The sequence below is a fragment of the Anabas testudineus genome, chromosome 7 (genome assembly GCF_900324465.2).
Source record: "Anabas testudineus chromosome 7, fAnaTes1.2, whole genome shotgun sequence".
NCBI classification, from domain to species: Eukaryota; Metazoa; Chordata; class Actinopteri; order Anabantiformes; family Anabantidae; genus Anabas; species Anabas testudineus.
The window spans coordinates 21571379-21586921 of record NC_046616.1 but is presented as its reverse complement, the minus strand read 5'-3'; the positions used below and the strand labels follow the sequence as shown (position 1 = coordinate 21586921).

The 15543-nt window shown below is 40.7% G+C and overlaps 1 protein-coding gene across 3 annotated transcripts in view; it reads right to left on the bottom strand.

Annotated features, from left to right (window-relative positions):
• Nucleotides 1–15543, bottom strand: part of LOC113167820 (arf-GAP with coiled-coil, ANK repeat and PH domain-containing protein 3-like) — a 49590-nt gene that overhangs the window by 1338 nt on the left and 32709 nt on the right. The window contains exons 9-24 of one of the 3 annotated variants that reach the window (XM_026368692.1): nucleotides 15337–15411; nucleotides 13976–13987; nucleotides 9895–10007; nucleotides 9422–9473; nucleotides 9028–9128; nucleotides 8704–8815; nucleotides 8297–8505; nucleotides 7259–7328; nucleotides 7046–7140; nucleotides 6719–6936; nucleotides 6371–6460; nucleotides 6124–6225; nucleotides 5719–5945; nucleotides 4379–4488; nucleotides 4106–4216; nucleotides 3966–4027 (exon numbers count right to left, since the gene is read on the bottom strand). In XM_026368692.1, coding sequence (XP_026224477.1) covers nucleotides 3966–4027; nucleotides 4106–4216; nucleotides 4379–4488; nucleotides 5719–5945; nucleotides 6124–6225; nucleotides 6371–6460; nucleotides 6719–6936; nucleotides 7046–7140; nucleotides 7259–7328; nucleotides 8297–8505; nucleotides 8704–8815; nucleotides 9028–9128; nucleotides 9422–9473; nucleotides 9895–10007; nucleotides 13976–13987; nucleotides 15337–15411 — 1759 coding nt within the window. Of the gene's footprint in view, nucleotides 1–512; nucleotides 4028–4105; nucleotides 4217–4378; nucleotides 4489–5718; nucleotides 5946–6123; nucleotides 6226–6370; nucleotides 6461–6718; nucleotides 6937–7045; nucleotides 7141–7258; nucleotides 7329–8296; nucleotides 8506–8703; nucleotides 8816–9027; nucleotides 9129–9421; nucleotides 9474–9894; nucleotides 10008–13975; nucleotides 13988–15336; nucleotides 15412–15543 lie in introns of those variants that run through there. The other 2 variants (XM_026368693.1, XM_026368694.1) reach the window with 2 other exon arrangements.

Genomic DNA, 15543 nt, shown 5'->3' with positions numbered 1-15543 from the left:
CATTCGGTGGTGTTTTTCCTACATGTGTGTGAGGAACAGGGAGAGATCACAGAGTTCAAACTGTACTTTTCCAACTTCCACTGGTTGGTATTTCCATGTAGTATAGAAACTACAGACGAAACAATCAGTCAATAATTATCAGGAGGTTTTTTTTACATCAAACAAATCAAAATGATAAATCAACTGGGTTAAAATGACATTGCATATTGGCATCATTGGAAAGATGCTGTTAGACCTCTTATCAAAAAGGTCAGTTACTGAGTGGAAACATTGTGGTTTGATAGACTTTACACACAAAGATAACTGCCGGTAGGTGAGGATTTAGGGTAAGGTCAAGATAAAAGATTAGTACTTCCTGGAATAGTGTTTTTCAACACGTCTCACACAGTCAACTGACTTTCTTGTGTGTCTTATACCAAATCTTAGCAGCGATGCATATAAAACACACTACCCATATTCTAATTTACACAATAAATGTGTTATAATATGAGGTTGTAAAAATCTGACTTACTGTATGAGCAGCACATGAAGTTAGACGTTTGTTAATTCTGTTAGATGTAGTAAAAAGGACTCCGAAATGAAGCACAGAAGCAAAGACGGAGGTTAGAGCTTAGTCACATCTTCCATTTATTTTCAGTATCGATTTAAAAGACACAGAGGGACTTATTGAACAAAAAACTGAATCAAAAACAAAGATAGGTAGCAGTTAAGTGTTAATATGCACAGGTACCGTCTATTCAGAGACAAACGTTCTCTTACAATACTCAAAGAAAAATGTACAGTCAGACAGAAAAAATACAAGAACGTTAAAAATTGCATGTTAGAAGCAAGCAGTTAAAGTGTTAATAGTTTTTAGTTTCTATACAAAACAGTCAACTTGTCGATGTAGTATACTGACTGGTACACCGTAGACACTTTGTACTGTACAACACAGTCTAGTGATGGCTTGATGTTAATGATGGTCAGTGTTGACTTCATTCATGTAGTCAAATCTGGAAAGTACTGCACGAAATAAGAAAAGGCTGAATTAAGAGCGATTGTGTGTTTTCAAAGTGCTTTGAACCTATCTCTGACGAGCACGATGGGAAAGAACAAAATGAGTGAGCTCAGCTACTCTTTCCATCAACACCATGTATTGACAAATACAAGTAAGGGACTGTACACAAATTATCAGGAGAAGAAGATGAGAAGAGTCATAAAAAAGCTTTATGTATTTGTTTTTATCTTGCAGAAGATCGATCCAACATGTGTTTCAAATGAATTTGAAATAATAACATTTTGTGAATTAGATTAATTTAAATAGAATCACCATGAGCAGTGGATTCATTAGCTGGGAAGAACTAAATTTAAACAAAACTTTCACAAAAAGGTATTTTAATGAATTTGATGAGGTTTCACTTTCACCCATATTTGCATCACTGACCAGCAAACTTTGCTGACAATGCTAATCTATGAGGTGACGTGAAGCCAAGGGATCCAAAATGGAGAAAGCTACAACATCATAGTTTATTAGCTCACAACAGAGGATTGGTTTGGAGACAGTTATGGTAGCAGTTACTATCAAAATAATTTGTGTACAGTCCCGTAGAAGCATAAAGCCATCCCCCTGGATTTATAGATGACTATGAGGAAGAAGACGGTCAAAACACTTGATGGCTCTCTGACAAACTGTGGTCTTTGGTTTAATTTAAACCCCAACAGTCCTCAGCATCTGTGAAAGACAAGCAACATCTTTGGAAAAATATTTTTCTCACTCGAGACAAGTCGTCTCCAGAACATTCTGGATCACTGCTATTTACTATGAGCTACTAAAGGAGTCAAACAAAAAGCAGTGGTCAGACATGACATCATTTAAGAACATAAATGGGATCATTGAATACAGCCAGGCTGCTATGTTCATTGTCATCAAGCTTTTTGCTAATTTATCTTTTATCTACTGTTTTTTTAAAAACATTATCCAGCCAATGGAAGACAGCAGGAAAGAACTGTTAATTCTGAGATGAATGTTATTCCATGCATTGTATGGCAGCATGTGGATAATATGGATATTAATCTTATTCAACAACGTCAAATATTCACATACACTGGGTACAGAAGTAAACAAAAGCAACAGGGCTTAGGAAGACCTGAGCAACAGCAACCCATGCACTATACACAAAGAACACCTCTATCTTAGGCCTAGTCGTGATACATCAAATTACCATAAACAAACATACAAATACTGTATATACAGTAATGCGTTAGTTTAGTGTGGTATATCAAAAAAGTCCATCTTACACTGCAGTTTGCATGGTGATTATATATATATCTTAGGAAACTGAGTACTGGCTCCCTCTCTCGTAATGAGAACGTAATAGTAGCACTACTTGAGTGTGAGTGCCCAGTAAAATAAAATCTAACAAAATATATCATGCTTAAAAAAATACCATCTGCATTGCTGTCAAACACAATACAAAAAATACAGATTATCTGTACTGAAATAATCATTGCACTATTGCTCTGGAAGTTGAAATACAGAAAAGCATCCAAATGAGAGGAAAAATAACAACGAAAGAGCATAAGAGAAAATTCGAATCACTGTTAGTAAGAAAAAGTGCATAATTTCGCTTTTAATCCAACATAAAAGCTTCGCTTGATCAACCTCTCGATCGATACAAAAATGATTCGAGAATCATTTGTTCCCAGTCACAGTTATCGCAGCCTCACAGTAACCCCTTCATGACCATCACAATTTAGAATAAAGGACTGCCCCGAAACCTCATCACAGGTTAATAAATAAAAAGAATAAAGTACAGCAAACACAATATTAGTTGATCAGAAACACATGAATTAGCTGCACCACATAGTGATCGTCAATTTGGCATTTTCCAAAACTCATCTGTACAGAGCTGCCAAGTGGGAGAGCTCTCTGGTTCCAGAGGTGTTTTTCCACATTCTCTTTTCCCATTTCAAATCTTTTTTTAGGTTTGTTGTCAGTTTTACTTTGGTTTCATTTCTAAGAAAATGACGTTTTGTCATGTTGGCTGTAAATACTACAACACCCAAGAGCCTTAGCTGCCACGGCCAGAGAGTACAAGTCCGTCAGAGGCATGGAGAAACGTGTTGTTCAGAATTCACTCACAACTGACTAAGAACTTAAAACTGATTAACTTTCAGCTCTGTGAGTGCATGTTTCTCACCAACATGCACCTTGGGAGTTGCAGTTTTAGGTACACACTTTGACTTTTAATCAAAGAACTACATATTTTTCTCATGGAACATATCTTTCTGCACGTAGCAGTCTAGGGAAAAACTGAATGGGACTTTTACTTCTGGAATCACAGGGAAGCCTCGTACTCTGCAGTGTAAAAACAACATGATGACATCGAACCTAAGAGAGATGGGACAAACAAGCTGTGGCAGGTCTTTGGTTTAGAGTACCCTGTAGCCTCTAATAACACCAAGTAAAGGGCAAAGTTGGTCCCGAATACACTGCTGATGACTTTCTCTGTGACTTGTTTGACACTAGTGCTGCTAATCTTAACAAATAGGCTAACCTTAACTTGGCAGTGATTTGTCACTACACTTATCTACACAGATTTTTTTCTTTTTTGGCAAAGTCAGCCAGTCAAATCTGACATCATTTAAAGGAGGTTAACGCTGAGTGTGTGACTGTGGGATCCTGAGAGCATGGTGACAGCTGGCAGACTCTGCTTTCTGGTCTAAAGTCAACAGATTGTGCTGGCGAGAGGAACACTAGAAATATTTTTGGGCCTGTCTAATGTAGAGAGGAGGTTAATCTGGTGGTGATAACAAGTGGGGGAAACAAACCCGAACAGTCAGTCTCCATCACCACCTGTACTTGTTTTTCACTGCAGTTTAACCTGATTGGCTGTGATTCTAGCACTCTGCTATATTTAGGCAGATAAACTCCTGAATGCATTTCTTATACTGTTGCTCAGTGGGGCTGCTGATCGGGTATTGACCTGGCTGTCCGAAGGGTCCCTCCGACTCCCGCATCTCCTCATTCATCCTGGCCAAACGCAGCCTGAACAGAAAACGGCCTGTTAAAAACGACGCACTACATTTGTTAAAAAGCTTCAACAAGGTACAGAAATCAACCTACAGTGTGACGATATCTGCATTGGCTTGCTGTACAGCAATACTTAAAGGATCGTGGCCATCCTCATCCTCTTCGTTCTGCGTGGCTCCCCTTTTTAGGAATAAACACACCTGCCTAGAAATGAAAGAGAAATTTAGATCAATCACAGAAAGAAGTAATTCTCATTGAAGTCAGTTTCCTAATCGTCTCTTTGTTTTTTCTCTGACGTTTCCTTGTTCCAACTCAGATTCACCTAACTAAGCAAACTAAGCAGCTACGTTCTACCACATGCCTCACCCTGTGTGTCCCAGATACGTGGCATGATGCAGGGGGCCCCTCCCTCTCGCATCTCTTTGGTTGACGTCAGCAGCGTTCTGTAGCAGAAACTCACAGGCGATCAGTGAACCCTAAAATAAAATAACACCACCAGTTAGTTAGGGCCTGACAAAATGCTGCTCTTGAGTATGGGAGTGCATTTAACTGTCTGCAAATCATGTATAAAACAGGTGTTGTGTTGTTTTCTCGTTTAACAACCAAGATACATACACTCCCCTCCAAAAGTATTATAACAGTGAGGTCAGTTCCTTTATTTTTACTATAGACTGAAAACATTTGGGTTTGACATCAAAAGATAAATATGAGACAAAAGATAAACATTTCATGTAGACCTAAAATATATGAAAGTAAATAAGACTAAATATTTAGTCCCTGCAATAATTGCATCAAGCCTGTGACCTGTTAACATCACCAAATTCTTCTTTGTGATGTTGTTCCAGGCGTTCACTGCAGCCTCTTTTAGTTGTTGTTTGTTTTGGGTGGTTACTCCCTTCAATCTCCTCATTACCAGGTAAAATGCTCTATAGGTTTCAAGTCTGGACACTGACTTGTCCAGTCTAAAATCTTCCACTTCTTGCCCCTGATTAACTGTTTTGGGTCATTATCTTGCTGCATGATAAAGGATCTCTCAGTCAGTTTGGTTGCATGTTTTGACAGAATAAGTCATTTTGCTGCTGCCATCATGTGTTGCATCATTATTAAAGACTATTGATTCTGTCCAATAAGAAGCCATGCAGCCCAAACCATGACATCACTAAGGCTGTTTCACAGATGAGTTTGTATGTTTTGGGATCATGAGCAGATCCTGTCTTCCTTCAAACTTTAGCCTTTCCATCTCTTTGGTAAAGGTTCATCTTTGTCTCAACAGTCTATAAAACTGGCCGTCCTATTCTTCTTGCTAATGAGTAGTTTGAGTCTTCTGCTGTAGACTCTGTACTTTTGCTCATGAAGTCTTCTGTGAACAGTAGACTGTGATGCTGTAATGGAAGTTCAGAGACTATGAGTGTTTTGTAACTTGTTGTTCTGTATAAATGTCACTATAATGTTATAATGAGTTATTACTGTGGGAGGAACCTTGATGTTCTGTGAAGAAAGTTTCTTTAGTTTATTTGTTTTTCTCTTAACCTATGTTTATAGTGACCCGTGTACTTCATCTTTTGACATCACACCCAAATGTTTTCAGCTTACAACTAAAATAAAAAACCTGGTTTCACTCTTATATACAATATATATAACACATATACATTTGAAGAGCAGTGTAAATATGATGCTTCTTATTTGCTTCCCGATTTCCGACTCACCCCAGTCACAGCCTGTATGAGTGGCGTCTTCCCTTCATCCTCCTCATTGACCAGATTGACATCAGCCCCATGAGCTAGTGCTTCAGCCATGACCGGCAGGTTGCGGGCCTTCGAGGCTTTGTACAGCAGAGCTCCAGGATGGAGGTCCCGTATGTCCTCTGGGTCCGACGTCTCTGGCTCAGCCTCCAGCTCAGCTTCACCACTCGAGTCATCAGACACCTCACACTCTGAGGACAAGGCAAATCAAACTATACAGTCAGCAAACTATGTATAATTTTTGCTTTAAGCATTGATAAAAAAGTAAATGCAGCTCTAGTCTTGCATTTACAGGCAGATTAACCTCTCTACATAACATTAATGTCTGCATGATAGCATAGAACCATCTGTAAACACTGCTGGACTCACCTTCCTCTGTGACGCTGTCCACCACTGAGCCAAACACCAGGATGTCCGTGCTGCCATCTGTGCTGCCTCCCAACCCGCTGTCACTGCTCAGGCCTGCCGGACCGGGAGGCGCCAGAACATGGACACATTATTTCTTGCTGCCTCTTTCAGGCTGACTGGTATTGTTTAAACGCACACACACTCATGCAAAAATGATTTTTTCCCCCCAGTTTTTAGGAACACATTGCTAAAATAGTGACGCGCTTACTTCTAGGCCCGGATCCTGTATCAAAGTATGAGAAGAGGGTGTCCAGCTCATCAGGGCAGAAAAGGGAGTCTCGTCTGAACTTAGCAGCAGCTTTAAGAGAATTATAAGAGGAAGCAACATTAGTGAGAACAGAACAGATAAAAGCTTTCTAATACAGTCGTCTAGCCCGTTTGTGCATCTCACATACAGTGGAGTTTTATTGTTATACATTCAGTTTACCTAAAAATAATAGAAAAATAATCAAGACATCTAGAAGATTTCCACAATTGTCAGATTTCTAACAGTATGAGACGAATATTTATGAAAAATTTGAAGATTTGATTTTTCCAGTCAGATCAGTTCAAGTACCTGCGGACAAGGTGGAAGGGGAGGTGCTTCCAGGATCTTGTCGGTATCTCCGCCGTGTTTTGGGTACTGTGGTGGCACTGTTGTGTCTCCGGCACTTCTTAACGCTCCACCGTCGCTCTGACTTCCTCTCACCGTTGACGAGTATCTCTGTGGAGCCCAGCTTCTTCAGGAATTTCTTCTCTACATACTTCGCCTTTATCCAAGCCTCTTTTTCTTGCCTGCATGGGATTACAACACATGACAGACATTTGGTGTTTAAAGGAAAGTTTAAATAAAAATGCATGAGTTCATGTTTATGTAGTTTGGCTGTATTACATGAATTCTTACCTTGAACTGGATGGTAATGGTTTCTTTAGACCTTGGTCTTTGTAGGAGCCTTCATAGATGTGGTTGATGACACTGTTTCCAAGCTCACACATTAACTACAAGGAAAGACGAGCGACATTATGACATTAACACCCTCACAGTGGTATTGATCTATTGAAATAAGTTCTTCATTCTGATCTTTGTTCATGACTAAACCTGTGAGACAAACTGTACCTTTAATAGTTCTGGTTCCCATGAGTCCAGTGTGAGTGAGCGAACCTTCGAACAGTGAACTCCGAGACTCCTGCAATAAAAAAATTTGAACAGATAAGAAAATAGGGAGAGTGGTATTGATCAGTTGCACACTATGATACTCAATCACTTTGTGTAATCTTGAGGGAAATGAGAGAAGCCGCTCCTAATGTCATGCAAATCACTAAGTTCCTCCGATTAAGCGTTCTCGTATCCTGGCAACAGTGGAACATCAGGAGAAAAAACGAATGTGGCAAGAGGCGATGTCTGATCTCATTGTGAGAAGAAGAGTCTGAAGAGCGGCCATGAATATTCAACAGGTGGGAGCACACACAGGGACGAGTTTGTGATTACATAAGCAGTGAAAATTGCAATTTAAAAACACAACGCATAACTCCTGAGGGAAATTGTTTTCCCATCAGGAGCCTGAAAACGAACCTCGCCGAATCAACGACATGACGTAACAGAGCATGACCATGGTAAATGGGGGATGTGAGGACGCATTTGTCTGAAGTAGGATGCCTTCATTCAACAGGATCTGCGACTGAATTAAACTATTCAGGGACTTCCTCAGTGTGTGCACCTCAGCTCTGCAGCCGTCTTTATCCTCTCACTTCCCCTCCCTCAATGAAAACTCTCAATCAAAGCCAGACTGATCCCATAAACGACGTACTGCACTTAATCCCTTCTGCAGTGTGTGTGCGGGAGAACGTGATCAGCCTTGAGCAGCACATGGTTGGGCACAGACAGTTGGCACCACCTCCTATCTTTAGAGGCTGTAACCACACGGCACATGGCGAGGAGGAAGAAGAATTCAGATCCTTCACTTAAAGTCTTCTTAAAGTCTCCCTGCACTCAAAATGTCTTCTTATTGTTACTTCAGACACTGCAATTCTGTTTTGAATTTTACATTCATTTGGAATGTATCTCTGAATGTAAAACATCTGCATATACGTCAAGCTTTCAGCGAGGGAATAAAATAAATAAATAAAAATAAAGATGTATTAAATAAGACTCCACCTGTGGATGCCCGAGCACTCGATGCACAGCAAGATGCCCAGGTTGATCGAGGCCCAGCGGGGGTCAGCTTGGCCGCAGTCACAGCACTGCTCGTTCCCCGGCAGACACTGGATCCTCTGCAGGATGGTTTCCCCTCGGGTGCTGCGCTCTCGCGGCTCGCTGGCTGAATCAATACTGCTTGTGGATGGAGAGGCTGTTCTATCCAGATGCTAAACATAAGCACACCAAAACGCCAGGATTTAGGATCATGTGTTTATAACTCTAGGATCAGCACATTCAACATCAGTAAGCACATACAAGAGCTGTCGAGACGATCTCTAATCAAACTTTGGTGCAAAAAGGCATTTTGTCCCAAAATGTTGATTGACTGTAAAAATGCTGACTGTCCTTAGGTAACTGGGACTTACTTCAATATAGTAGGTATCTGGGCTTTCTCTGTAGGCCGATGCAATGCTAGCTTGAACTGCCTGAATCCAAGCATGTCTTAGCTTCTCAGATTCAGCCTGAAGCATACAGCTCCTGTAAAACAAAATGTGAATGTAAAATGATTCTCTGATTGGTGACACTGGTGAGTTTTGTCAAAAACAATTAGCACTGCTGCCAGCCCATTCAGTGAGTCTGGATCACAGGTGGCTTCAAAGGTGCATCTTCTGGGGAGCATGAATGTTTGGACAAAACTAAACCAGTGTGCAAATGATGTTACATGTTATGGCAGTAAGAGTGCGTCTTACTTGGATGGGGAGACGACCTCAAAGCAGAACCTCCTCTCAATGTCCTCACATGGCTTAACAGAGCACAGTCGGAGGTCTTCCACCACCACTGTCAGAGAATCCTGCCAACAAACAAACAACTTCTCATTTCTCCTTCTTATCGTCAGCTCCAGTAAAACAGCTGTTTCTCCCTGATAAGACATTTTTCGCTGACGTTGGAGGCCTCACACAGATAATACACACCTGAGGTGAAGCAGAGAATTGAACATAACCTGAAAATCACACTGGCCTCTTTTCTCTATATAATACTCATACATCAGCAAAGATCTTCTGATCCACAAACAAGTAGCTGGTGAGTGATGACAGATTTCAGTTCACTTAAAGCCTGCATTACCCTGGAGATATATGGACTTGCCTTGAGCTTCTTTTGATAGACCAGCTGACTGTTCTGTATGGAAAACCACCGTCTAGAGAGAAAGAGAGAGAGATGAAACATATTTAGATAGATATTGTTTTGATGATAAAGGGCCAATAAGAATCACTATCACTACGGATATCAGGTAAAAGCATTTAGGGAGCGTTGTCACACCTGGCAACACTACATCCTGAACATATGACAGGATCAGACAGACAGCTTCCAGTGAATGAGGTAATGAAATTCGTAGTAATTATCTGGTAACAGTATACTATAGTATCTATAGCTGATAGGTCATGGCTGTCACAGTTCTTTATATTTTCCTATTTCTTAGCGTGTCTCTGTGGAACTGTGATTTAATTCTCTCTAACTTCTTATGCTAATACCATCACCTGTACACTGTCTAAACATCAATTTACTGACTATACTAATGTGATGTTGCAGTATACAGAGATTTTTTCCATGTTCTTTACCTGTTCCATGTCTTGAAGGCATTGCTGGCCCTCTTGAACAGGTATCCCTCCATCACCACGCCATTAGGAGCATCCACATTGAATTCCACCTTAGAGTCGTCATACGCAAAGTCCTGAAAGAGACGAGAAAGGGATGCTGGTCCATTAACCGTGGCTTCCATCGTACAGGTTAACAGATCGCCTGAAATAAAACAGCATGTATGCTATTCCTGGAATACTGGTTGTACATGCATTCGATGTGCACCTCAGTGTATATACATTCCATAAGCAAACTAAGTCATCATGAATTGTGCGATCGTGTGGAAACGGTCACGTGCCAGTCCATGTATGCATTGGAGTTACATCCATCTGCTTGTGTGTCACGCTGGGGGCATTTGGTGATGTGAGTGTGACGCAAACTATTACATAAACTAGGAGTGATTGATGTGAAATTACCCTCTTGACCTTTTTCCTACTGTAGCACCAAATAAAAATCAGGCTTGTTTCATAAGAGGCTATGTGTACTCGCAGCAGCTCCCAGCGCACCATTAACTACTCGTTCCAACAACTCACTGCGCTCAACATGTCACCATTTTGACTTGTATGCATAAGAAATAAAGGATGAATTTCTCACACCCAGACGGCATGGTGCTTATTAGAGACCCAGAGCTCCGGAGTGGAGCTGGAGTGGAGGTGAAAGACATCTTTATACTAAAAGCACAGGATGTGACAACTACTGACAAAACATACATGTCAGAAACTACTGAACACCAAATAAGAAGAAAAAGGTAAAATGATTAAAGACTGCATGTGTTTATAACTGAACTGGGTATGCCTTCATTCATTAAGCACCACATAATCACAGTACTTTATATTAAAGGGCTAATTTGGGAGTATGTGTACATGCATGGCATTAAACTGCACTGTCTGATTCTAGTTTCTCCAGATGACATCATCTGGAGAAGCAGATCTACCAACATTTTAACCTCCGTATTAATAAAATGACATTGTCTCAGTTAACTAGAACCATAAGAAGCAAGTGAGAAATAAGGTGTTGCTCTATCAGGAGATATCAAGTCTATACTGTAAATACTCCTGTATTACACAGAATATTAGGTAAAGCTTTTAAAGCTACAGCTGGTAAAGATTTTTATTATTGATCATCATATTTTTTTTCTGACAGATAAATTATTAGAAAAGTAGTTTTAAAATGCCTGTTGTTATTTCCTACGGGGTGGTTTAGGTGATTTTAGGTTATGTCAAACGGTTTTCGTCACAGAGTTCATTTCTAAAGTCATGACAAAAACATCTACTTTAATAAATACTGTGAATACCTAGATGAGATCTACGGTAACAGCAGCAACAAGCAGCCAACGTAATGCAAATCAACCCACCAAACTGTGGTCCCACCGGCAAAGTATCTTCATTTTCAGATGTTCAGTGCATTCCAACAGCATTGAAAAATCACACAAAAGGTTTTTAAAATAGAATAAAAAAATCCAACTCTCAGAGCAGAAGCATGTCTGTCTTGACTCTCTCAGGACTGTAGCTTTCACAGCGCATTGTATCTCTGCAGTGCGGTGCGTAATTCCAACACTGACGTGTGTGCCCTCCACAGCCACCTGCCTGCTGCCCTGCGAGCTTCAGGATTAGGACTAATTACCATACAGCTGCCAATGTATCCATGGCAGGTTGCTGTGGAACAATAGTGCTCTACACTACGCAGTACTGTAGCTAGTTCTTGACCCAAACACAATCCGGCTGCTTTGACACTTCAGAGTCTGGGTCATTTTCAGTTTTACACCTCTCTAAACACACCCCCTTTAGCTGGAGAAGGTGGGCGTTTCAGTCCAATGTTGACCCAGTGGGAATCTATCTGGCAGGCAGCCAAGACCGCCAAACAAATACTACTGAAGGTCAGATTTAAGCAACAGAAATCTGCAGCTCTGTTCAACAACAGAATCCCTGCAACACAAATTTCTAGTGTGTAAGGAAATCAAGTCGACAGAGCTTACCTTCAACTGTCAGGTGCCTCAGCTTTGTGGATATAGCTCATCACAAATACAGGAGGTAACAGTGAACAAGATGTTCTGGTACCACTCAGAGTACCACTGTGTGGTTGAAATCTTGAAGCTTGAAATCTCTCAAGCCTACAACAAAGATCTTCTATTTTTAATGATGGAACGTCACACAGACAGAAGCTGAACATGAGTGAATTATTGAACAGGAAGACTTTAAAATGTTACAGGCAAATAAATAAATTGTCGAGGAGCAGCAGGCAGACACACACACACAAAAACACACTGCAACAGAGGATGATGCAGACATGTCCCGATGCTTCATCCACCTGCTGCTGCTGCTTTACATAGATTGGCCTACAGACAATGCTGCTGAGGTGTAACTCCACATCGCAAGGACCTGCTGGTAGCACTGATTAATCAGGCTGCTGTGAAGTGCCAGGATCCTTCTGTGTCTTATTATTTGTAACAGTATATACCTGCCAGGCATCTGTCAAGGCTGCTTCAGGTAATCCTCAACCCACTTGGTGGATGTCACTACAAAGTTAAAGCATGCTACATCTTTATCTACGTCTTTTTTTTTTTTTTTTTTATATGATCCAGTCAGGAGACACATAATCCACAATCAGTGTCACCCCATCACAGCTAAGGACCCAGTCTGGCTTAGTATTCAAATGAAAATATGGGATTTATAGAGAAGCAAATACTTGGTTACGGCCCTACTGTATATATACATATATATGTATATGTCCCCCTAAACCCATTTCCCTTTATGTTCACCTGGAAAAAGGATTTCTCTGAATACTTCTGTGATTTCACTAAGAAACGGTGGTGGAATAAAGAAAAGACGTTGAGGTTAGGGAGATTCAAAAAGCCCGTGTTGAAGACAAGTGAAAAAAGAAAGCTTTCAGTGTTTGTGAAGTGTGTTAAATGAAGAAATGTCTTAAAAGCTACATTTGAGGAGGAGAATACAGGAACAGACCTTTTTAGATCGTCTGGGACAGGTCTAGTTCCTGCAATCAGCTTTCAGTTTTTATGCTCCACATACAGTGTGTGGACCAAACTCCCAGAAAGCTGGAGGTCTTAGTCCACGTAAATCAACTCTTAACAGTTTTCTATTTGGCACTGCCTTTTTTAAATTCATAATTTCAATGATTTATTCATATCTCGCACTGTCCCTTAATATCATTCTCTTGTCTTATCTATTTTGTGCAGTTCTTTTAAATCTTACCCGTTTTCTGTCGACATTTGTTTCTTTTTGTTTCATTTAGTTTTAATGCCTTTTCTTTTATGTGTTATATAAAGACGGAGCCTTTACATCTGAGGGTGCTAAATAAACTTTTGCCTAATTGGTTATGCAATGCAAAACCTTTGCTGGCTGCAGACCAAACTACAAACAAATGAATACTAGACAATCTGGGGATGAATCTATATGAAAATAAGAATAGATAATGAAAATGATCAGTTCCACTTAGTAAATACATTTACTACGGTATGTGCAAGCTACGCCTGTAAAGCTGTTTCCTGATGTGGAGCCTTGTTGTATCAAATAAACACAAACAACACACTGTATTTAATCATGCATGTGGAGTTTCAGGCAGTAAAAATAGATCCAGTGACAGACAGAGGCAGCATCACTGTGCTGGTGATGTGAACATGGAGCCAACCGCCATTAAATTTGCAGTTTCAAATAAATGGCTCTGGCATTTAGATACTTTTGCCGCTGTGTGTGTCCACCCAGCAATAGTGACAGTTGACGACTAGAGCACTTTAACTGCCTCTCTGCTCCCCTTGTTTTTCATACTGAGTAAGGGCTGCCCCTTTGTTTACAGACAATTTCTGTGTAGGTCATTCTGACTATGTCCAGTTTTTTTCTAATTGTTTTCTATAAATGATTCAGGATGCACTTAAGCTTGCCCTCAAGGCTTCTGGAGTGCGGCTGCTGCTGAAGAAACCTTCAAAGGGGTTTGCTCATGTTCTGTGTGAACACTGTGGGTTACGTTGCACCCTCCCAGTGCACTAAACCATACGTGTGTTTCAACTAAAAATGAAAATTCAGATGGGAGAACAAATGGAGTACTCACCTGCATCAGTGTCTGGAAGGAGATGGTGGCGTTGAAGCAGAATGGAAACAGAAGAAAAGTACATGATGTTAGAATCACCAAAAACAGGCTGGTTCAAACAGGGATAATTCAATAATCTTTCAGGTTCAGTGCACCTCTTATTATCCTCTTTACCAGTCTTACAGCAATGACGCTCCCCATCACACTTCAGCAACAAAAGAAGTTGCCTACCTGCTGTAACATCACAATATTCTCATGCTAATTTTAACTCAGATTCAACTCGTGACCTTGTTTATTTACTACAACACGTCCAACGGTTAATTGATGGTGTATGAAGCTGAGTGTCTAACAGCTTTGGCAAAAACAGATCAATAACTGGCCCCACATGTGACCCAGCCCTTCCTAGGTTGTATCCACAGATCACAGTGCCCGGAGGGAGAGCGCAGACTGGAACTGTCTGACAGATGGTCACTGATCCTGGGGTACAGGGGAGCTAGACACTGGTCCACTGGAAATAAGACTGTCTGAATTATTAATTATCAAGGAACCCTACATTTATGGGTGAGTTCATTTGAAATATATACAATACATAGACAGATCTTAAGTATGAAGAGTAGGAGCGGCGACTTTGGACTGAACGTCCAAATTATTACATTTCACACAGATCCATCCAGTAAATATCTACATACACAGTGTTTGCACTAGGCAAAAAGTCAGAGGATCATCAAAGTCAGTAGGATTCATCCTCCAGGGAACTTCAAATCAATGCATCCAATAGTTGTTGATATATATCAGTCTAAATCAAAGTGGTGGACTGACCAACCGAGTCCAACATTGCATATCCTTAAAGCCAACGACACTTTCACAGTTACAGTTCTGCTCCAAACCATAAAATCAGCACTTTAAAGACTAAGTGCTGATCTCCTTCTGCGTCAGCACATGCAGCAATTGCCACAAACAGCAGACAACAGTGGGATTAATAGCTCTTAAAATGCACTTAATTCCACCTGATTTAATGGTTAGTCAAAGCCTGCACACTTTGTTAGGCAGATTATTTAAACACTTCCCAGCTGCCCAGGTCTAATCCCTCCCCAGTCACAACAGACGCACTGGTCCATGTGGCAGACTGGAGCTTGGAGGTGTGATGTGAGCGCATTCACACCCTGCTAGTTTCACAATATCAGTGCCAGTGAGGATTCTTCTGCGTCAAAATGCATGTGTATCGTTTGAACCCAGCCAAAGTGGCTAAATCCTTTATCACAAAGAAACTTTAACAACAAGCAAATGATTAAAAGTTTATCTGGACTTTTCAAGTCATTGAAACACAGCCCCATTTCACAGTAACACATTATTAGGCCAATCCAAAAAACAGAGGAACTCACCCTCTGCTGAATGGTCGCATGTTTATGCTCCATTTCCCTCTTCTCCATGGCTGAATCAATCACCAGCTGATCCAGCTGAACGCCAGTGCACACACAGAAAAATAACAGAACAGGCTGAGTATCATCATGCATCCTGTAAAACTATTATTTTGACATGTAGCTAGAGTGTAGCAGAGTAAAAGTAGCTGCTCAGTAGCTGATTGTAAC